The following is a 23,278-nucleotide window of genomic DNA, read 5'->3' on the forward strand; positions in this document are numbered from 1 at the left end:
GTTGGTTTCCATTTTTTGACTCTTATAGATACTGCTGCCATGAACAATGATATACAAGTCACTGTCTGGACATATGTTTTTATTTCTTGTGGACAGATACCAAAGAGTGGAATTCCTGGGCTATATGGTCAGTGTATGTTTAATTTCTTAAGAAAATGCCAAACTTCTTTCCAAAGTAGCTGTACCATTTTGTGTTGCCACCAGCAATGTGTGGCTGTTCTGGTTGCCTCACATCCTTATCAACACTTGGTATTGTCAATATCTTCCATTTTAGCCATCCTATCATTAGTTTTTTAATAGTTTAGTAAATTCACTTTGATTTTCTAAATATACAACAATATCGTATGCACATAGTGATAACATTTCTTACGGCTCTGTCTAGAACCTCCAAACTACTAGCAAATAACATCAATAATTACAGACATCTATGACTTCATTTTTATTTTAACAGAAATACTTCCAGTATTTTATTGTTAGGATCTAAATACATTTGCAGTTAGTCCCATTAGGAAGTGTCCTATTTTAGGATAAGTTTTTATCACATATGGATACTGAGTTTTTATCAAGTGTTATTATGTTATTCAGCATCTACTTTGACTTTCTGATGCAATGAACTAACCTAATACATTTCCTAATGTTGAATTATCCTTACATTTGTGAAACAACCCCTAATTAGATTTTTTTGATACACTACTTGGGTTTCTCCTGCTATATTGACTATGTTTTATTTACTAAAATTTACATTAATATTTGTAAGTAAATTTGGCCTAGAATAGCATTTCCCGAAGTTTGTTCCATGGGGATGTGAGTACATGTTTGGGGTGGGGGTGGGAGGACAAAAAAACGAATTCTCAATTTCTTCCTAAGTCAGATAAGGGGTAAAATATATCAAGAGACACAGAGAGGGATGGGTTAAGGTACTATTAGGAAGATTAAATAAGGTAATGCCCAGAGTTGCTTAGTAAGTGAATGAGCTAGGATTTCAGCCCAGGCCAGTAACAGTCATCCTTATGACCACTACACTCTGTTATGTCTGTTATTAAAAGATTACACATATGGCTGAAACAAAAACTTCTTAAAACAAACATTGTAATGTAACAGAGCTAGAGATTTACATTAATTTTTTTTTAATCCTAAAATGATGGGTTCTCCTTTATAATGAACCCTTTAAAAGGAATTATTCCAATCTGGACAAGAAGTTAGCCTACCTGAGTGTGATTGATTGCTATATGGTTGCCATGGAGAGGTGACTGACGATCCTTCTCTTTACTGTGCCGACTGCTCTGCTTACTACGTTGTAGTTGCTGCCTCAGTTTGGCAATCTGCTTTGGGGAGAAGGGATGAGAAGCAAGAAGAGAACAGAAGTGAATACCAAGCTTTAAGTATTTATTTCTTTAATTTTAGATGGAAAAAATAAAATTTTTATCAAAGATTTCAAGAAGAGACAATATTTCACTACAGTGATTTATTCTCCAAGTTTTAATAATTAAAACTATTGAAAATAAGAAATAAATATATGCTACAAATGCTTCACTTATACGATTTAAATATTGTCGGTAAATACATAGACTAAATTTCCCCAGATTATTTCATATTTTACCTTTGTAACACCAGAAACATCTTCCCCTTTAAACACTTATTTCTAAGATGAAAAACTAGTATTTCACATGCCTATTGATTAAAGTCAAACCCAATCTCTTAATATAGGGACCTCATTAAGTTTTTTAAGTTCCCATTTTATATAAACAAAATGGATCTGGTAGACCAATTACTAAACACTTTAAAATTGTAAATCCCATGGTGTAAATCGTATGGCATTTAGCATTAGTTACTTGTTAGTATTTAATATCTTACTATTATATTACTCTTAGTCACAAAATCTTTATTTTCCAGCTTTATTGAAACATAAATGACATATAACATTGTGTAAGTTTAAGGTGTACAGTTTTTTAAAAAAATAAATTTATTTATTTATTTTTGGCTGCACTGGGTCTTCATTGCTGCAGACGGGCTTTCTCTAGCTGCAGCGAGCAGGGGCTACTCTTCATTGCAGTGCGCGCAGGCTTTCATTGCAGTGTCTTCCCTGTTGCCGTGCATGGGCTCTAGGGTGCACAGGCTTCAGTAGTTGTGGCATGTGGGCTCAGTAGTGGCTCACGGGCTCTAGAGCGCAGGCTCAGTAGTTGTGGCGCATGGGCTTAGTTGCTCTGCTGCATGTGGGATCTTCACAGACCAGGGATTGAACCTGTGTCCCCTGCATTGGCAGGCGGATTCTTAACCACTGCACTACCGGGTAAGTCCCTGTACAACATGTTGATTTGCTGCTATTATATATTGCAAAATGACACCACTGTAGCATACGTTAATACCTCCATCCCATTACATAATTACCATTTCTCTTTGGGGGTGAAAACATTTGAGATCTACTCTCTTAGCAACTTTCAAGTGTATATAATACAGTATTATTAACTATAATCAAAATTCTGAACATTAGATCCCCAGAACTTACTCATCTTATAATTGGGAGTATGTACCCTTTGACCACTCCCCTTTACCCTCCAGTCTAGCAACCACCACTCTACGCTCAGTTTCTATGAGTTTAGCTTTTCTTAGATCCCACAAACAAGGGATACCATACAGTATTTGTCTTTCTTTGTCTGACTTATTTCACTTAGCATAATGTCCTCAAGGTTCATCAATGTCGTTTACAAATGGCAGGATTTCCTTCTTTCTCATTGATGAATGTATGTACCACATCTTCTTTATCCACTTCTCCATTGACAGATACTTGGCTACAGTGACACAACTTTTTTCAAAACAAATATAACTTAGGAGTGTATTCTCCTAAATGGAACTGTAAAACTCCCAGACTTAAGGCTTAAGAGAAAAGTCATTTCTACAATATGGCTTGGAATTCATTAAACTATTAACATATTTTAGGTGCTATATAATCTTCTTAAACTGTGCTAGACCTGAAGTAAAATATACCTCAGCATTTTCAAAGGGAATCACTAGCAATTTGGGGGAAGTTACTTAATATTGGTATTACTTTCCTTGTAGAAAAGATGACATTAATCAATTAATAGGTACTCCTTGAACACATACAGTGAGCTCAGTTTTATGTTATCTACTAGGCAAAGTGCAAATACAACGTAAAGTGTGTAAAATATATTGATTTCCTCAAAGAGATGTTTAGCAAAATGCTTACTTGGAATAACCATGGCAATGAAAAGCAAAATAGTTGCTATTAAAGCCTGTTAATGGTCAAGGGGAAATGTATATAGGTTGCTGGGAAAACTTACAAACAGAAGAGAAGCAGCATGGAAGAAAATAAAGCACCTAAAAGAGTAATCTATACCCTTTTTAAAAAATAAGATCCTCTAGTTTTTTGAAACTCTTTGTAGCTTATGGACATCCCATGCAATTTCCTTGCAAAGATATATAAATAAGATTATCTATGTTAATATTTGTGTTCCTTGCTCTCTGTTGAAATGACATTGTTTTCTTCTAGAGAACATTAATTTTCATGAGAAAAGGAAACAAAATTAGTAGGTAATCATTATAAATCAAGAGAGGTTATACTCTATGATAAAAATAAATAGAATTTCAAATTGTACAAGTTATTTAATTAGGATAGGGGTATAAAATTAAGTGTTTTCTGAATATTAATGATGTTTCAGTGGTTTTTCAAAACTGGCAAGAGCTTGTAGAGAAGAGCCCATAATGCTTACAGATTAATCAAAGCAATTTGTACTTTTTAATTTTTAAAAATAATCTTTAAAAATAAACAAACAAAAATAATCTGAAAATTGATCAATCCTAATCACTCTTTTTAAAGGCCTTCGAGATATCATATTAAGCCGGAAAAATTTTTGTTATAAATAGCTTTACCAAACCCCTGAAAACAAAAAGCATACATAATGGTACACACCTTACTTTGCTTGGAATATCAGCTTAAACTATGCAACCTTATAGTTTCCACACAATACTGTTTATCTTTGTTGTTTTTTTTTTGGCGGTACGCGGGCCTCTCACTGTTGTGGCCTCTCCCGTTGCGGACCACAGGCTCCGGACGCGCAGGCTCAGCGGCCATGGCTCACGGGTCCAACCACTCCGCGGCATGTGGGATCTTCCTGGACCGGGGCTCGAACCCGTGTCGCCTGAATCGGCAGGGGGACTCTCAACCACTGCACCACCAGGGAAGCCCTAATACTGTTTATCTTTGGATTATAACATAGTTCTGCTTTTGTTTACAACTTAGAAGAGATCAGAGTAATATATATATACTCAAAACATTACAACTCTCACTCAAGAACCATGTAAAATGAAAATAAGATATAGGGCTTCCGAAACCATCTCTTCTCCCTAAGTTCAGTACCAGTAGACAGTAGACACAAAGGTATCTCTGGGAGGAAGGGGCAGAGGGAGTTGTAATTTCCACCCTACACTCACACACTCCTCCCATCTCATCCGTAGTTCCAAACCTCTGCCTAAGACAACCTCTCTAATCAATCCCATGTTCCAATGCATCACACAAAGCTCCTGGTCCTCACTTCGGTGGGCCTACCCACCCTAGTTACTACAATGAAATGCCCATACAACCTTCCTTTACAAAGGGAACCCTAAGCTATACTGACTGGATTTCTTAAACTATAGATGAATCTTACTTGTGTTTCTAAATATTCATTAGCAATGCTGTGGCCTTAAGGAAAAAATTAAGAATGGACTTTGAGGGTATTATACTAAGTGAAATAAGTCAGACAAAGAAAGGCAAATACTGTATGATCTCACTCATATATGGAATCTGAAAAAACAAAAACAAAACCAACTCAGAGAACAGGGTCTGGTGGGGGGCAGAAAATGGGTGAGGGTGGTTAAAAGGGTACAAGCGTCTGGTTATGAGTAAGTTCTGGGGATGTAATGTAAAGCATAGTGACTCTAGATAATAATACTCTATAGTATATTTGACAGTTGCTATGAAAATAGATCTTAAAAGTTCTCCACATACACAAAAATTATAAAAATGTTGAGGTGATGGATGTGTTAACTAACCTTCTCGTGGTAATAACTTTACAATATATACATATATCAAATCATTATGTTGCATATACCTTAAACTTATATAATGCTATATGTCAATTATATCTCAATGAAGCTTAAAGAAAAAAAATTAAGAGAGAAGGAGACAGGAGCATTCTTTAAACATGAAAGGGGTCCCAGGCACGTGAGCTCCAAAGTTTAAAAAAGTTAGGGACTAAGTAAGCCTGGGTCACAAAGAAGAAATAATATTGTAGAGAGAAGAATTAGCATAAATACAAAGAAATGACTAAAATATTTGTGGAATTAGATGAAGAAAAATCAGAGACTGGCCCCACTGAAAAGCTAAGAACTAGGAACACATTTCACTGTAAATTTTTAGAAACCTGATAACATCACCCTTGTTTATTTGCTATTTTTGTCCTGTTAGTTTCCCCCACTATTGTTAACATTTAAAAACAGGAAAAAAGGGCTTCCCTGGTAGGGCAGTGGTTAAGAATCTGCCTGCCAATGCAGGGGACACGGGTTCGAGCCCTGGTCCGGGAAGATCCCACATGCTGCGGAGCAACTAAGCCCGTGCACCACAAGTACTAAGCCTGTGTTCTAGAGGCCACGAACCACAACTACTGAAGCCCGTGTCCCGCAACTACTGAAGCCCGCGCCTAGAGCCCATGCTCCGCAACGAGAATCCACCGCAATGAGAAGCCCGCGCACCACAACGAAGAGTAGCCGCTGCTCGTCACAACTAGAGAAAGCCCACGCGCAGCAACAAAGACCCAACGCAGCCAAAAATAAATAAATAATTAATTTAAAATAATAATAATAATAAAAATAAAAACAGAAAAAAACTAAACTCTGAGCCTCAGAAGACTGGTTGAGTACTTTTGCCTCAGGTAGTGAAAGGGAGGGAGGGTAATATTTCTCAGAATGAATTCTATAGTAGGCCAAGGAACAGAGACATCTTAGACTAAGTGGCTGCAGTAGGAAGGGAAGCAGAATCCTGGGGCTTTTGAAAGAGGAAAATAAAAAGTGAGAAGAGAGCTTGATTAACGCCAGGGATGGCACTTTGTCACATGCATTTATATGAATTCTCTCATTCATTTCTCAATAAAAACATGTGAGATAGGTACTATTATTATCCCCACTTTATAGGTGAGGAAACTGAGAGGTAGGAAGGTTAGCTTGTTGAAAGCCACACAGTTAAGTGGTGAAACATGTATATGAACTTAGGAAGTGGAATTCCAGAGTCTGCTCTCTTAATCACTATTCTGTATTGCCTAAAGGATCAAGTTAATAACTCATAAGGAGAGAAAGAAATCTTACAAAAAGTGAAGACAGACATACAAATGGGAACAACATACAAATTACAATAGTTGAACTGTTAAGAAAAAAGGCCCCCAAACAATTACTAAAGATATTAACCCAACAATTTTTTCTGAAAATCTAGTTTCAGAGGTTATGAATCTCAAGCTGTTATTTCTCTTTTATATGAAAAAAAGAGAACATGTGACAAACTTTAGTGCTTGTAAAGATCTATGTCTCAAAAGAAAGGTTCTGCAGTCTAAAAACAAATTTTACATATTATATCCTTTGACAGTGTTCAAAGGAATTTAAAACGCAACACATTACCTACTCTAATACTAAAAATAAAAATTTTAAACTTTTTTGTTTAATATAAATAATTCATGTTGTTTTCCTGTTTTTCTAATGAAACCCTAATGAAATAAATGCTGTTTATTCAGCCCTCTGATATCCAAATGCACAAACATAGGCATACGTATGCACAAACATGCATATATAAAGAACACAGATATGTAAGCACATACACATGCACAGGGAGTTGTCACCTGCATGCACATCACCTTTACACATGACCACGGACAGACATGCTTGCCCACATGCAGACTCACACAAGCCCCCACCCCAGTAACAGAGAGATTTACACAGATCCATTCCCACAAATATAGCTAGCTTTGGGACAATTGTTATACACATAAAATAGTTTTTAATATAGACATGTATTTACCAATAAGGCACATTTGTCAACAGAGGAATGATGACAACAATATCAGACTAACATTTAAAGAACACTTGGTCCATAAACCCACTAGATTCCACAGATATACTGTAACTGTTTTACAGATGAGGAAACACTTTGAAAAATAAAGTACCTTTCCCAAGGTAACACAGCTAATAAATGGCAGGCCCAGTCCTTTAGCCTTTAGTTCGTAACCCCTTTCTATTACCTACAGGGCTGCTGAAAATAATACTGTATTAATGTTCGCAAATAACTACCAGTCACTATGTATTGGCTCATAATCTCAACCACTTCGCCAACTAACTTCCTTTCTTAATGCTGTAGATATTGCAAGATGTGAAACTGCAATAAAGGTGAACAAAAATTTTATGAAGCAATTAACTGACTACATACTAACTTAATGATATATTTCTTTTTTGATAAGCAGTTTAATAACCTTAAATATTGTTCATATTGGATCCAGTTTTAAACAATGAAAATATTATAAAACATCTTTACAATTCAGTTTAATATGGACTCAGAATTTATTGGATAAGTATTTGTATTTTTAAAAGACTTTACCACATAATTAAATAAAAATTCTTCAGACTGTTGTTTTTTAGGTCCAGAGAAAATATTATTGCAATTTTCCCCTAGTATAGTATGATAAAACAATTTTTTTTCATTAGGGAAGAATGTATACTTTTACTAAAACTATAAAGAAACTTTTATTTTTCTTAAAAAATGAAGACCACAACAATATTTTTTAATCACTATTTGATCAGAAGCAAGAAACTTCCCTAATCATTTCACTTAGAGAAAAACTATCCCAGTAATAAGAAGAGGGCTTATTGGTGAGATAAAGAAGCAATCCATGATTCTTCCTTTTATCCACTGAAGGACTTAAGAATAGTAAACTCACATTTTGTAACTTATCTTTATCAAAATCAGAAATAGTATAAAGTCAAAACAACAATACAGTAATATCACTTATATTCTCTCTGGGAACGTCACCCTCTGGGATAAAGAGTAGGTTTATACTTACTGCTTACTATAAAAACAGTGGATTTTCCAAGTTCTGTTTCTCTCCTATAACGTGATCTACTATATGTGTAGGCATCCATTTAGGCCCTCCCCATCACCCCCACTGGACTTGGGGTTCAGGGGAACTAATGCAAACTCGATAGTCTTGATACCTGCTGTGCAGTGAATAATAAAGTCCATTGTTTCTAAACCACGAGCCTCATGACTTCTGCCAGCATCCATGAAATAGTAAAAAGCTAACTTATTAGGTTCTAAGTAGGAAAAAATCAAATCCAAGATGTGGCGGGTATACTTCCTCTTTTGCCTCAAATGAAGAGAAAGGAGTTTTAATGGAACAACTTGGAAGGACTGACTGTTCCTCACAGATAAGAAGACCGGATGGACTGGAATCTGACTCCACCCCAGATACTGAAAACGTTGATCTAGGATGATGGAGATTTACTCTTGCTTTAGAATCAGCCTAAACTCCCAGATATTAACCAGATTTTTTTAATGTGCAAGCTTCCCAGTAACCATTTGGGAAATTTGGAAGTGAGAGTCACAGGAGGGTTGTCTTAGGTCCTACTTAAGAGGACCACCTAAAAGGGTAAACAGAGCTCAGCAGCTGAGAAACTGAATGTTATTTCTAGAATTCTAGAGGCTAAGGAGAGAGTAAGATAGAAGTGTAGGTAAGAGATGTGCAGCAACAAGGGATGTCCAAAGAACCCATGAAATTACTCTACAAAAGAAGGTCAGTTTTAAAAATCTGTCAAGCCCAGCTAATTGACAGGCATCTGATAACAGTACCAGTCAAGTAGGAACATTTCTATTCCCCTTACCTCTCCCTCTCTCCCCCAAGCTCCAACTCCAGAGGGGTCAGAAATCGTACCTATGGAGTTAGGAAAGAGGTAAGCAAGAAAGACAAAAGGAGCCTCTGGGATCCCTTCACCCACGAAGTCATTCACCTGCAGTAGGCCCTAGCTAGAAGAGGAGTAGCTGCAACCATGAAATAAGTAGGAAGCTTTAACTGTTACAAGAGACTGGAAAGCATGTTCACTTGAAGGAATCATAGGTGTGTAAGAGCTTCTGGTTTTGTACCATACACAAGAGATGAACTTCTCTCACTGAATAAGGATAGTGGGAGTTAATATAAAGTCCTTTTGTGATTATCCCTTAAAGTCTTAGTTGATTTTCCTAATATGTAATTAAGCTCTTGAAAAAGTAGATTGTATCTACTCTTTCTTTTGAAATTCTAGATGCTTTTACACAATATTGAGCATATAGTCTTATGCATTTGATGCTATTCCATGAACAAATGCAGTGCCACTACAGGCTGACAATGTATCCTAAAATATATATTTAAAATTTACCTGTCTTCTCTTTTACCTCTATTAAATGTATACAAATCAAGTACCATAAAAACAGAAATAGAGTCAGATGTAGAAAACAAACTTATGGTTACCAGGGGAGAAAGCAGTGGCAGGGGGGAAGGGTGGAGGGACAGATAAATTGGGAGATTGGGATTGACATATACACTATGCTATATAAAATAGATAAATACTCTGTAATGACTTATGGGAAAAGAATCTGAAAAACAGTGAATATATGCATATGTATAACTAATTCACTTTGCTGTGCAGCAGAAACTAACAACACTGTAAAATCAAGTATACTCCAATAAAAATTAAAGCACCATCAACAACAAAAAAGTGCTAAGTACTAATTAAATCCTTATCATTTGCTTAGCAGACTTCTTAAACTGTAGATATGCTTTATAAATTAATTTTAAATTGTGTTATGTAAACAGGGAACCACATATCTAACCAATGGAGAAGTACACTTAAACATTTGTGTGGTTTGTAAAATCTAAATAAAGGTTGGGTTAACATCCCTCCAGTAAACATAATTCAAAGGAGGAAAAGTAATCTTTTCATAAAAGAAAATGATGTCTCACTTGAATTCATTTCCTTAACATGGACACAACCCATAACCTCACTGTATACTGGTATCAGTTTCTGACAAATGTGTTGATAATCTGTTTCCCATTTTTTTGTAGGTAATCTTTTTTCTAATTGCAAGAATGAATAAGTGTGTGTGTGTGTGTGTGTGTGTGTGTGTGTCCCCTTGATCTACAACTCAGTTTACCTAGGGTGGAAATTTTTTCTTTGTCCTGTTTATCCTTCGTGGAATTGATGGGCTTTTTCAATATGAAGACATCACTCTCCAAATCTAGCATATTTTCCACCTTTAAGAAGTATCTCTTCCCTGGTGCCTACTATTCTTACCTTCTGGAACTCCTTACTCAGTCTATTTTCCTGTTTCTTAACTCCTCTTTCATATTTTCAACCTCTATCTTTTAAAAAATTATTTTTAATTTTTTAAATTGAAGTACAGTTGATTTATAATGTGTTAGTTTCTGGTATACAGCAAAGTGATTCAGTTACATATCTATATATTCTTTTTCATATTCTTTTCCATTATCGTTTATTACAGGATATCGAATATAGTTCCCTGTGCTATACAGTAGGTCCTTGTTGCTTATCTACTTTATATATAATAGTTTGTAACTGCTAAGCCCAAACACCTAGTTTATCTTCCCCTGCTCTCTTTCCCCTTTGGTAACCATAAGTTTGTTTTCTATGTCTGTGAGTCTGTTTCTGTTTTGTAAATAAGTTCATCTGTATCATATTTTAGATGCCACATATAAGTGATATCATATGATATTTGTCTTTGACTTACTTCACTTAGTATGATATCCCTAGGTCCATCCATGTTGCTGTAAATGGCATTATTTCATTCTTTTTTATGATTGAGTAGTATTCCATTGTATATATGTATACAACATCTTTATCCACTAATCTACTGATGGACATTTAGGTTGCTTCCATGTATTGGCTATTGTAAATAGTGCTGCTATGAACACTGGGGTGCATGTATCTTTTCGCATTAGTTTTCTCTGGATATATGCCCAGGAGTGGGATTGCTGGATCATATGGTAATTCTGTTTTTAGTTTTTTAAGGAACCTCCATACTGTTTTCCATAGTGGCTGCACCAATTTACTATCCCACCAACAGTGCAGGAGGGCTCCCTTTTCTCCATACCCTCTCCAGCATTTATTGTTTGTAGACTTTTTAATGCTGGCCATTCTGTCAACCTCTATCTTTTTATTCTATATTCTAGATGATTTGTTCATCCAGAATTTCTCAGTTGAGACTTTTGATTCACTAATTCTATCTTCTGCTGTGTCAATTTAAGCCATCAAAGAGTTTAATTTCACCAACTTTTATTATATTTAAGACTTATAAAGGATCCTTTCTCTTTCTGCCTGTTCTTATTTACTTCTGTTCTCATTGTGAGCTACTGTTTCATTTGAAATTCTTAAACATTCTTATTTCTAAATTCTTTTTTGGGATTGTGTTCTTATTCTTATTTTCTCAGATATGACTCTATTTAATGTATCTGCTGTCTCTTACGGCAATAGATTTCCTTACATACCCTAAAATACTTACTTGGAAGTTCTCTGTATGTGGGAGTTTTATATTTTGTGAACTCTTTACTGCCATATTGTTTCATGGTTACTCAGACTAGTGCTTCAGAGTTGCATAGCTTCAGAGCAAAAGTCTTAAATCAGGAAGATTGGGGCTTTGCTCCCACATGGGTAGAGCTCTATTCCAGACACCATATCCACACACAACATATTTGGTTACTATTTCCATTTTTGTATAGAGGCTTTTCTGGCCCACAAGAACACCAACAGTGTCAGGTGGAGTTTTTACAGGTCTAGTTTTACTGCCTGGAAACATGGTCCCAGTTCCCTGCTTTATGCAGACAGCCCAGTTCCAATCTCCCATTTGCAAGATATATTTGACTCTCTTAAAATGTGTAGTCTCTTAAATTTGGCTTAACTCACAGAAACCTGGCCAACACGATCCAGATTTCTGTGAGTCAGATAACATCAACATCCACTCATCACTAAGGATTTCCCTTCTATTCATGGTCTGCAGGGGTTTTCCTTGTCTTAAATGTAGCTAAAATATATTTACTTATGTATTTCTTTGAAAAATTTTCACACTGTAGTCTTAAAAGCTTGGAACAAAGTGGAAGCAGACTATTCAGGTGCTTTCACTGACATTTAAATCAGAAATCCAGATGCAAACTCTCTGAGGGGGACAGCATGTATGTGACTCAGGAAGAATGGATGTGATACAGCTGAATTTGATGCCGAGACAAGGAAGCAGGTCAAAAGTTGTTTGTTAAAAAAAAAACACTGAACTTTAGTAGCATATAACTGAAAAAAAATTACTATTTCAATAATAGTTTTGGCTTTCATAATTTCCTCAGATTCCAATTCTGTCATCTTTTATAACTATTCTTATTTTTACTTTTAGTCTTTACCCATGTACTCATTTTTCCAGCCTCAGTTATATATCATTTAAAATTTAATATCTACCATGGACATAACATGGAAAACCTACTAGTCTTTTATGTTTATTCCTTTTTTTTCATCTTTATTGAAATGTAATTTACATTCTCTTAACTTTATCCATTGTAAGGGTAAAATTCAATACGTTGTAATCACTTTGTAGTGTTGTACAAAATAATCAAAATTCAGTTTTAGGATTTTTTCTTCACCCCCAAAATTTGTTTTGAGTCTATTTGTAGCCAATCACCCCTACCCCCACCCCATTCCAGCCACATGCAACCACTAATGGGCTTTTTTTCCCTCTATAGATTTGCCTTTTCTGGCATTTCAATATAAATGAAACCATACAATATGTAATCTTATTCATCTGGCTTCTTTCACTTAGCAGGAATTGGCAAGCTACAGTCTGCAAGCCAAATCTAGCAGGCCACATGTTTTTGTAAATAAAATTTATTGGAACATAACCATGTCCACTCCATATTGTCTATGGTTGCTTTCACACTACAATAGTGGAGTTGAGTAGTTGCAACAGAGGCTCTGTGGCCCACAAACCATAAAGTATTTACTATCTGGCTTTTTAGAGAAAAAATTTGCTGACCCTTGACTTAGTAAAATGTTTTTGAAGTTCATTCCCATTGTAGCATGTATCAGTGTTCAGTACAGTGTTCCTTTTCATTGCTGAACAGTATGCTATTGCATGAACACATGACATTTTGTTTATCCATTTACCAAACAGTGGATATTTCAATATTTTTTAGTTTTTAGCTATTATGAATAATTCTGCTATAAATGTTTGTGTAAATGTTTCAATGTAAACATGTGTTTTCATTTTTCTTATACAGAGTCCTAGGAATAGAATTTCTAGGTTATATGCAAAGTTTCTGATTAACTTTTAAAGAAACTGTTAAACTGTTTTCCAAAGTTGGCTGTATCATTTTATATTCCCAACAATGTCTGAGGGTTCCAGATGCTCTTCATTCTTGCTAACAATCAGCATTTTCTGTCATTTAAATTACAGTCATTGTAGTAGGTGTGTAGTTGTATCTCATGGTTTAAATCTGCATTTGCCTAATGAGGTTGAACACCTTTTCATGTGGTCATTTTCCATCCATATATCTTTGATGAAATACTTCTATCAAAGTCTTCGCCTTTTAAGTGCATTGTCTTCTTACTGATTTTTAAGAGTTCTTTATACATTCCAGATATAAGTCCTATATCAGATATGATTTGCTAATATTTCTGTCTGGGGCTTGTCTTATCATTCCTTTAGTCATGTAGTGTAAGTGTTCATTTAAATGAAGTTCAGTTGTTTTTCTTTTATGGCCTTACTCCTGGTGTTGTATCTAAAAATGCCTTGCCTAATCCAAGGTCTTCTAGAAGATCTAAAATTTTAGAGCTTATATTTAGGACTATGATTCATTTTGAGTTCATTTATCTCTATAGTGAGCGTCAAAGACTAACTATTTTTCCTATATATGAATATATAATTATTCTAGTACCAGTTACCAGAAACGCTGTCCTTTTCAACTGAATTGCGTTGGCAGCTTTGTCGACCATTAACTGACCATAAAATATAAGGGTTTATTCACTGATTCACAATTTTGAATCGTTAATCTATATTTCTTCTTTATGCTAATATTTTGCCAAATTTATTAATATAGATTTATAAGAAAGTATTGAAATTGTACCACGCAAGTCCTCCAAAGTTTTCCTTCTTTTCAAAATTACTTTCGGCCAATCTAGGCCCTTCACATTTCCACATAAATTTTAGTGTAAGCTTGTCAATTTTTACCAAAAACAAAAACGCTGGGAAGAAAACAGGGATTATACTGAATCAATTCTGGGAGAATTACCATTTTAATAATAATACTGAGTCTTCCAATCCATGAACAAACTGTCTATCGATTTATTTAAATCTTTTAAAATTTTGTCCAGCAGTGTTTTGTTTTCAGTGTATAAATCTTGAACTGCTGTTGTTTAATTTATTCCTAAATATTATAATATTTTTGATGCAACTGTAATTGTTTTCTGATTTAGGGGATTGTTCATATCTAATATCTAGACAAACGCTTGATTCCTTTCTTTTTTTATTATCTATTTTACACATATTAGTGTATGTATATCAATCCCAATCTCCCAATTCATCTCACCACCAGGCCTTCCCCCGCTTACCCACCTTGGTGTCCATATGTTTGTTCTCTACATTTGTGTCTCTATTTGGGCCTTGCACACTGGTTCATCTGTACCATATTTATAGATTCCACATATATGTATTAATATACAATATTGGTTCTTCTGACTTACTTCACTCTGTATGACAGTCTCTCGGTCCATCCCCGTCTCTACAAATGACCCAATTTCGTTCCTTTTTATGGCTGAGTAATATTCCATTGTATATATGTACCACCTCTGCTTTATCAATTCACCTGTCGATAGGCATTTAGGTTCCTTGCATGACCTAGCTATTGTAAACAGTGCTGCAATGAACATTGGGGTGCATGTGTCTTTTTGAATTATGGTTTTCTCTGGGTATATGCCCAGGAGTAGGATTGCTGGGTCATACAGTAATTCTACTTTTAGTTTTTTAAGGAACCTCCATACTGTTCTCCATAGTGGCTGTATCAATTTACATTCCCACCAACAGTGCAAGAGGAGAAGATAGTGGAGTAGAAGGACGTGCGCTCACTCCCTCCTGCGAGAGCACCGGAATCGCAAGTAACTGCTGAACAATCATCGACAGGAAGACACTGGAACTCAGCAAAAAAGATACCCCACATCCAAATACAAACAAGAAACCACAATGAGATGGTAGGAGGGGTCACAATAAAATCAATTCCCATAACTGCTGGGTGGCTGACTCACAAACTGGAAAACACTTATACCACAGAAGTCCACCCACTGGAGTGAAGGTTCTGAGCCTCATTTCAGGCTTCCCAACCTGGGGGTCTGGCAAAGGAGGAGGAATTCCTAGAGAATCACACTTTGAAGGCTAGCGGGATTTGACTGCAGGACTTCAACAGGACTGGGGGAAACAGAGACTCCACTCTTGGAGGGCACACACAAAGTAGTGTGCATATCGGGACCCAGGGGAAGGAGCAGTGATCCCGCAGGAGACTGAATCAGACCTACCTGCTAGTGTTGGAGGGTCTCCTGCAGAGGTGGGGGGTGGCTGTAGCTCACCGTGGGGACACGGACACTGACAGCAGAAGTTCTGGGAAGTATTCCTTGGCATGAGCCCTCCCAGAGTCCACCATTAGCCCAACCAAAGAGCCAGGTAGGCTCCACTGTTGGGTTGCCTCAGGCCAAACAACCAACAGGTAAGGAACCCAGCCCCACCAATCATCAGACAAGTGGATTAAAGTTTTACTGAGCTCTGCCCACCAGAGCAACACCGAGCTGTATCCAGCCTTCCCAACAGGAAACTTGCACAAACCTCGTAGATAGCCTCATCCACCAGAGGGCAGACAGCAGAAGCAAGACGAACTACAGTCCTGCAGCCTGTGGAACAAAAACCACATTCACAGAAAGACAGACAAGATGAAAAGGCAGAGAGCTATGTACCAGATAAAGGAACAAGAAAAAACCCCAGAAAAACAACTAAATAAAGTGGAGATAGGCAACCTTCCAGAAAAAGAATTCAGGATAATGATAGTGAAGGTGATCCAGGACCTTGGAAAAAGTATGGAGGCAAAGATCAAGACAATGCAAGACATGTTTAACACAGACCTAGAAGAATTAAACAACAAACACCTACAAGAATTAAAGAAAAAACAAATGGAGCTGAACAATACAATAACTGAAATGAAAATACACTAGAAGGAATCAAGAGCAGAAAAACTGAGGCAGCAGAACGGATAAGTGACCTGGAAGACAGAATGGTGGAATTCACTGCTGCAGAACAGAATAAAGAAAAAAGAATGAAATGAAGACAGCCTAAGAGACCTCTGGGACAACATTAAATGCAAAAACATTCGCATTATAGGGGTTCCAGAAGGCGAAGAGAGAGAGGAAGGACCAGAGAAAATATCTGAAGAGATTATAGTCGAAAACTTTCCTAACATGGGAAAGGATATAGCCACCCAAGTCCAGAAAGCGCAGAGAGTCCCAGGCAGGATAAACCCAAGGAGAAACACACCAAGACACATAGTAATCAAATTGATAACAATTAAAGACAAAGAAAAATTACTGAAAGCAACAAGGGGAAAATGAGAAATAACATACAAGGGAGCTCCCATAACATTAACCACTGATTTCTCAGCAGAAACTCTACAAGCCATAAGGGAGTGGCATGATATATTTAAAGTGATGAAAGGAAAGAACCTACAACCAAGATTATTCTACCTGGCAAGGATCTCATTCAGATTCCATGGAGAAATCAAAAGCTTCACAGACAAGCAGAAGCTAAGAGAATTCAGCACCACCAAACCAGCTCTACAACAAAGGCTATAGGAACTTCTCTAAGTGGGAAACATAACAGAAGAAAAGGACCTACAAAAACAAACCCATAACAATTAAGAAAATGGTAATAGGAACATACATATCGATAATTACCTTAAACGTGAATGGATTAAATGCTCCAACCAAAAGACACAGGCTCGCTGAATGGACACAAAAACAAGACCCATATATATGCAATCTACAATAGACCCACTTCAGACCTAGGGACACATACAGACTGAAAATGAGGGGATGGAAAAAGATATTCCATGCAAACGGAAATCAAAAGAAACCTGGAGTAGCAATACTCATATCAGATAAAATAGACTTTAAAAGAAAAAATGTAACAAGAGGCAAGGAAGGACACTACATAATGATCAAGGGATCAATCCAAGAAGAAGATATAACAATTATAAATATATATGCAACCAACATAGGAGCACCTCAATACATAAGGCAAATGTTAACAGCTATAAAAGAGGGAATCTACAGTAACACAATAATAGTGGGGGACTTTGACACCTCACTTACACCAGTGGACAGATCATCCAGACAGAAAATTAACAAGGAAACACAAGCTTTAAATGACACAACAGACCAGATAGATGTAATTCTTATTTATAGGACATTCCATCCGAAAACAGCAGATTACACTTTCTTCTCAAGTGCACATGGAAAATTCTCCAGCATAGATCACATCTTGGGTCACAATGCAAGCCACAGTAAATTTAAGAACATTGAAATCATATCCAGCATCTTTTCTGACCACAATGCTATGAGATTAGAAATGAATTACAGGGGAAAAAAATGTAAAAAACACGAACACATGGAGGCTAAACAATACGTTACTAAATAATCAAGAGATCACTGAAGAAATCAAAGAGGAAATCAAGAATACAGTCCCACCTCAAGAATCAAGAAAAATCTCAAATAAACAACCTAACCTTACACCTAAAGAAATCAGAGAAAGAACAAAAAAACGTATGGACACCAAGGGGGGAAAGTGGCGGGGGGCAGTGGTGGTGGTGGTGTGATGAATTGGGCAATTGGGATTGACATATATACACTAATATGTATAAAATGGATAACTAATAAGAACCTGCTGTAAAAAATATAAATTTTAAAAAGTCTGTGTTTGAAAAAAAAAAAAAAAAGAACAGTGCGAGAGGGTTCCCTTTCTCCACACCCTCTCCAGCACTTATTGTTTGTAGATTTTTTGATGATGTCCATTCTAAACAGTGTGAGGTGATACCTTCATTGTAGTTTTGATTTGCATTTCTCTAATAATTAGTGATGTTGAGCAGCTTTTCATGTGCTTCTTGGCCATCTGTATGTCTTCTTTGGAGAAATGTCTATTTAGGGCTTCTGCCTATTTTTAAATTGGGCTGTTTATTAATATTGAGCTGCACGAGCTGTTTATATATTGTGGAGATTAATCCTTTGTCCGGTGATTCCTTTGCAAGTATTTTCTCCCACTGTGAGGGTTGTCTTTTCATCTTGTTTACAGTTTTCTTTGCTGTGCAAAAGCTTTAAGTTTCATTAGGTCCCATTTGTTTATTTCTGTTTTTATTTCCATTATTCTATGAGGTGGGTCAAAAAAGATCCTGCTGTGATTTATGTCAAAGAGTGTTCTTCCTATGTTTTTCTCCAAGAGTTTTACAGTGTCTAGTCTTACATTTAGGTCTTTAATCCATTTTGAGTTTGGGGGTTTATTTTAGTTTATTAATTTATTTTATTTATTTATTTTTGGCTGCATTGGGCCTTCGCTGCTGCGTGCGGGCTTCCTCTAGTTGCAGGGAGTGGGGCTACTCTTCATTGTTGTGCACATGCTTCTCATTGCGGTGGCTTCTCTTGTTGCAGAGCATGGGTCTAGGCACGCGGCCTTCAGTAGTTGTGGCTTGTGGGCTCTAAAGCGCAGGCTCAGTAGTTGTGGCACACTGGCTTAGCTGCTCCATGGCATGTGGGATCTTCCCGGACCAGGGCTTGAACCCGTGTCCCCTGCATTGGTAGGCAGATGCTTAACTGCTGCACCACCAGGGAAGCCCTTGAGTTTATTTTTGTGTATGGTGTTAGAGAGTGTTCTAATTTCATTCTTTTACACGTAGCTGCCCAGTATTCCTAGCACCACTTATTGAAGAGCCTGTCTTTTCTCCATTGTATATTCTTGCCTCCTTTGTCAAAGATAAGGTAACCATATGTGCATGGGTTTATCTCTGGGCTTCTAATCCTATTCCATTTATCTATATTTCTGTTTTTGTGCCAGTACCATAGTATCTTGATTACTGTAGCATTGTAGTATAGTTTGAAGTCAGGGAGCATGATTCCTCCAGTTCCATTTTTTCCCCCTCAAGATTGCTTTGGTTATTCGGGGTCTTTTGTGTCTCCATACAAATTTGAAGATTTTTTCTTCTACTTCTGTAAAAAATGCCATTGGCAATTTGATAGGTAATGCACTGAATCTGTAGATTGCTTTGTGTAGTATAGTCATTTTCACAATATTGATTCTTCCAATCCAAGAACAGGTATATCTCTCCATTTGTGTCACCTTTGATTTCTTTTATCAGTGTCTTATAGTTTTCTGAGTACAGGTCTTTTACCTCCTTAGGCAGGTTTATTCCTAGGTGTTTTATTCTTTTTGCTGCAATAGTGAATGGGACTGTTTCCCTAATTTCTCCTTCTGACCTTTCATTGTTAGTGTATAGGAATGCAAGAGATTTCTGTGCATTAATTTTGTAACCTGAAACGTTACCAAATTCATTGATTAGCTTTCGTAGTTTTCTGGTGGCATCTTTAGGATTCTCTATGTATAGTGTCATGTCATCTACAAACAGTGACAGTTTTACTTCTTCTTTTCCAATTTGTATTCCTTTTATTTCTTTTTCTTCTCTGATTGCCGTGGCTAGGACTTCCAACACTATGTTGAATAATACTGGTGAGAGTGGACAGCCTTGTCTTGTTCCTGATGTTAGAGGAAATGCTTTCAGTTTTTCACCATTGAGAATGATGTTTGCTGTGGGTTTGTCGTACATAGCCTTTATTATGTTGAGGTAGGTTCCCTCTATGCCCATTTACTGGAGAGTTTTTATCATAAATGGATGTTGAATTTTGTCAAAAGCTTTTTCTGCATCTATTGAGATGATCATATGGTTTTCATTCTTCAATTTGTTAATACGGTGTATCACATTCTTTGATTTGCATATATTGAAGAATCCTTGCATCCTTGGAATAAATCCCAGTTGATCAGGGCATATGATCCTTTTACTGTGTTGGATTATGTTTGCTAGTATTTTGCTGAGGATTTTTGCATCTCTATTCATAAGTGATATTTTTCTGTGATTTTCTTCTTTGGAGTATCTTTGTCTGGTTTTGGTGTCAGGGTGATGGTGGCCTCATAGAATGAGTTTGGGAGTGTTCCTTCCTCTGCAATTTTTGGGAAGACTTTGAGAAGGATGGGTGTTAGCTCTTCTCTGTATGTTTGATAGAAGTCACCTGTGAAGGCATCTGACCCTGGACTTTTGTTTGTTGGAAGATTTTTAATCACAGTTTCAATCTCATTACTTGTGATTGGTCTGTTCATATTTTCTGTTTCTTCCGGGTTCAGTCTTGGAAGGTTATACCTTTCTAAGAATTTGTCCATTTCTTCCAGGTTGTCCATTTTATTGGCATAGAGTTGCTTGTAGTAGTCTCTTAGGATGCTTTGTATTTGTATTTCTGCAGTGTCTGTTGTAACTTCTTTTTCATTTCTAATTTTATTGATTTGAGTCCTCTCCCTCATTTTCTTGATGAGTCTGGCTAATGGTTTATCAATTTTGTTTATCTTCTCAAAGAACCAGCTTTTAGTTTTATTGATCTTTGCTATTCTTTTCTTTGTTTATTTCTACTCTGATCTTTATGATTTCTTTCCTTCTGCTAACTTTGGGTTTTGTTTGTTCTTCTCTCTCTAGTTCCTTTAGGTGTAAGGTGAGATTATTTACTTGAGATTTTTCTTGTTTCTTTAGGTAGGCTTGTATAGCTATAAACTTCCCTCTTAGAACTGCTTTTGCTGCATCCCATAGGTTTTGGATCGTCATGTTTTCATTGTCATTTGTCTCTAGGTATTTTTTGATTTCCTCTTTGATTTCTTCAGTGACCTCTTGGTTATTTAGTAACGTATTGTTGAGCCTCCATGTGTTTGTGTTTTTTACGTTTTTTTCCCTGTAATTCATTTCTGATCCATAGAGTTGTGGTTAGAAAAGATGCTTGATAATGATTTCAATTTTCTTAAATTTACTGAGGCTTGATTTGTGACCCAAGATGTGATCTATCCTGGAGAACGTTCCATGCACACTTGAGAGGAAAGTGTAATCTCCTGTTTTTGGATGGAATGTCCTATAAATATCAATTAAATCTATCTGGTCTATTGTGTCATTTAAAGCTTCTGTTTCCTTATTTTCATTTTGGATGATCTGTCCATTGTGTTACTGTCGATTTCCTCTTTTATAGCTGTTAGCAGTTGCCTTATGTATTGAGGTGCTCCTATGTTGGGTGCATATATATTTATAATTGTTTTATCTTCTTCTTGGATTGATCCCTTGATCATTATGTAGTGTCCTTCTTTGTCTCTTGTCACATTCTTTATTTTAAAGTCTATTTTATCTGATATGAGTATTGCTATTCCAGCTTTGATTTCCATTTGCATGGAATATCTTTTTCTATCCCCTCACTTTGAGTCTGTATGTGTCCCTAGGTCTGAAGTGGGTCCCTTGTAGATGGGATGTATATGGGTCTTGTTTTTGTATTCATTCAGCGAGCCTGTGTCTTTTGGTTGGCGCATTTAATGCATTCACATTTAAGGCAATTATTGATATATATGTTCCTATTACCTTTTTCTTAATTGTTTTGGGTTTCTTTTTGTAGGTCCTTTTCTTCTCTTGTGTTTCCCACTAAGAGAAGTTCCTTTAGCATTTGTTGTAGAGCTGGTTTGCTGGTGCTGAATTCTCTTTCCTTTTGCTTGTCTGTAAAGTTTTTGATTTTTCTGTCAAATCTGAATGAGATCCCTGCTGGGTAGAGTAATCTTGTTTGTAGATTCTTCCCTTTCACCACTTTAAATATATCATGCCAGTCCCTTCTGGCTTGTAGAGTTTCTGCTGAGAAATCAGCTATTAACCTTATGGGAGTTCCCTTGTATGTTATTTGTTGTTTTTCCCTTGTTGCTTTTAATAATTTTTGATTGTCTTTAATTTTTGTCAATTTGATTACTATGTGTGTCGGCGTGTTTCTCCTTGGGTTTATCTTGCCTGGGAGTCTCTGTGCTTCCTGAACCTGGGTGGCTATTTCCTTTCCCCTGTTAGGGACGTTTTTGACTATAATCTCTTCAAATATTTTCTCAGGCTCTTTCTCTCTTCTCCTTCTGGGGCCCCTATAATGCAAATGTTTTTGCATTTAATGTTGTCCCAGAGGTCTCTTAGGCTGTCTTCATTTCTTTTCATTCTTTTTTCTTTATTCTGTTCCACGGAAGTGATTTTCACCATTCTGTCTTCCAGGTCAGTTATCTGTTCTTCTGCCTGAGTTATTCTGCTATTGATTCCTTCTAGTGTATTTTTCATTTCAGTTATTCTATTGTTCATCTCTGTTTGTTTGTTCTTTAATTCTTCTAGATCTTTGTTAAACATTTCTTGCATCTTCTTGATCTTTGCCTTCAATCTTTTTCTGAGGTCTTGTATCATTGTCACTGTCATCATTCTGAATCCTTTTTCTAGAAGGTTGCCTATCTCCACTGCATTTAGTTGGTTTTCTGGTGTTTTATCTTGTTCCTTCATCTGGTACATAGTACTCTGTCTTTTCCTTTTGTCGATCTTTCTGTGAATATGGTTTTTGTTCCACAGGCTGCAGGATTGTAGTTCTTTTTGCTTCTGCTGTCTGCCCTCTGGTCGCATAGACTCTACCTTTAATCAGTTTTCACAACTGTGACAGCACATTCGATCCTCCTGCTAGCGTTGGAAGGTCGGCTGCAGAGGCAGGGGGCGGCTCTGGCTCACCGCAGGGACAAGGACACTGGCAGCAGAAGTTCTGGGGAGTACTCCTTGGTGTGAACCCCCCCAGAGTCCACCATTCACCCTACCAAAGTGCCTGTAAGCTCCAGTGGTGGGTCGCCTCAGGCCAAACAACCAAACACTTGATTTCTGTATGTTGATCTTTTTTTCTGCAACCTTGCTAAACTTGTATTAGTTCTAGTAATATATTTGTATGTTCCCTATAATTTCTACATATAGGATCATGTATCTGTGAATGAAGGCAGTTTTACCACTTCCTTAACAATCTGGATGTCTTTTATTCATTTTTCTTGCCTGACTATAACCTCCTG

General features: G+C 36.6%; 1 protein-coding gene across 1 annotated transcript in view; it reads right to left on the bottom strand.

The window, feature by feature from the left end:
* The window catches only part of GLCCI1 (glucocorticoid induced 1), a 120,286-nt gene that overhangs the window by 26,589 nt on the left and 70,419 nt on the right, over positions 1 to 23,278 (bottom strand). The window contains exon 4 of the mRNA XM_065884246.1: positions 1,209 to 1,325. Within this exon, the coding sequence (XP_065740318.1) occupies positions 1,209 to 1,325 (117 nt within the window). The remainder of the gene's footprint in view (positions 1 to 1,208; positions 1,326 to 23,278) is intronic.

This window comes from Phocoena phocoena, chromosome 9 (assembly GCF_963924675.1).
Source record: "Phocoena phocoena chromosome 9, mPhoPho1.1, whole genome shotgun sequence".
NCBI lineage: Eukaryota > Metazoa > Chordata > Mammalia > Artiodactyla > Phocoenidae > Phocoena > Phocoena phocoena.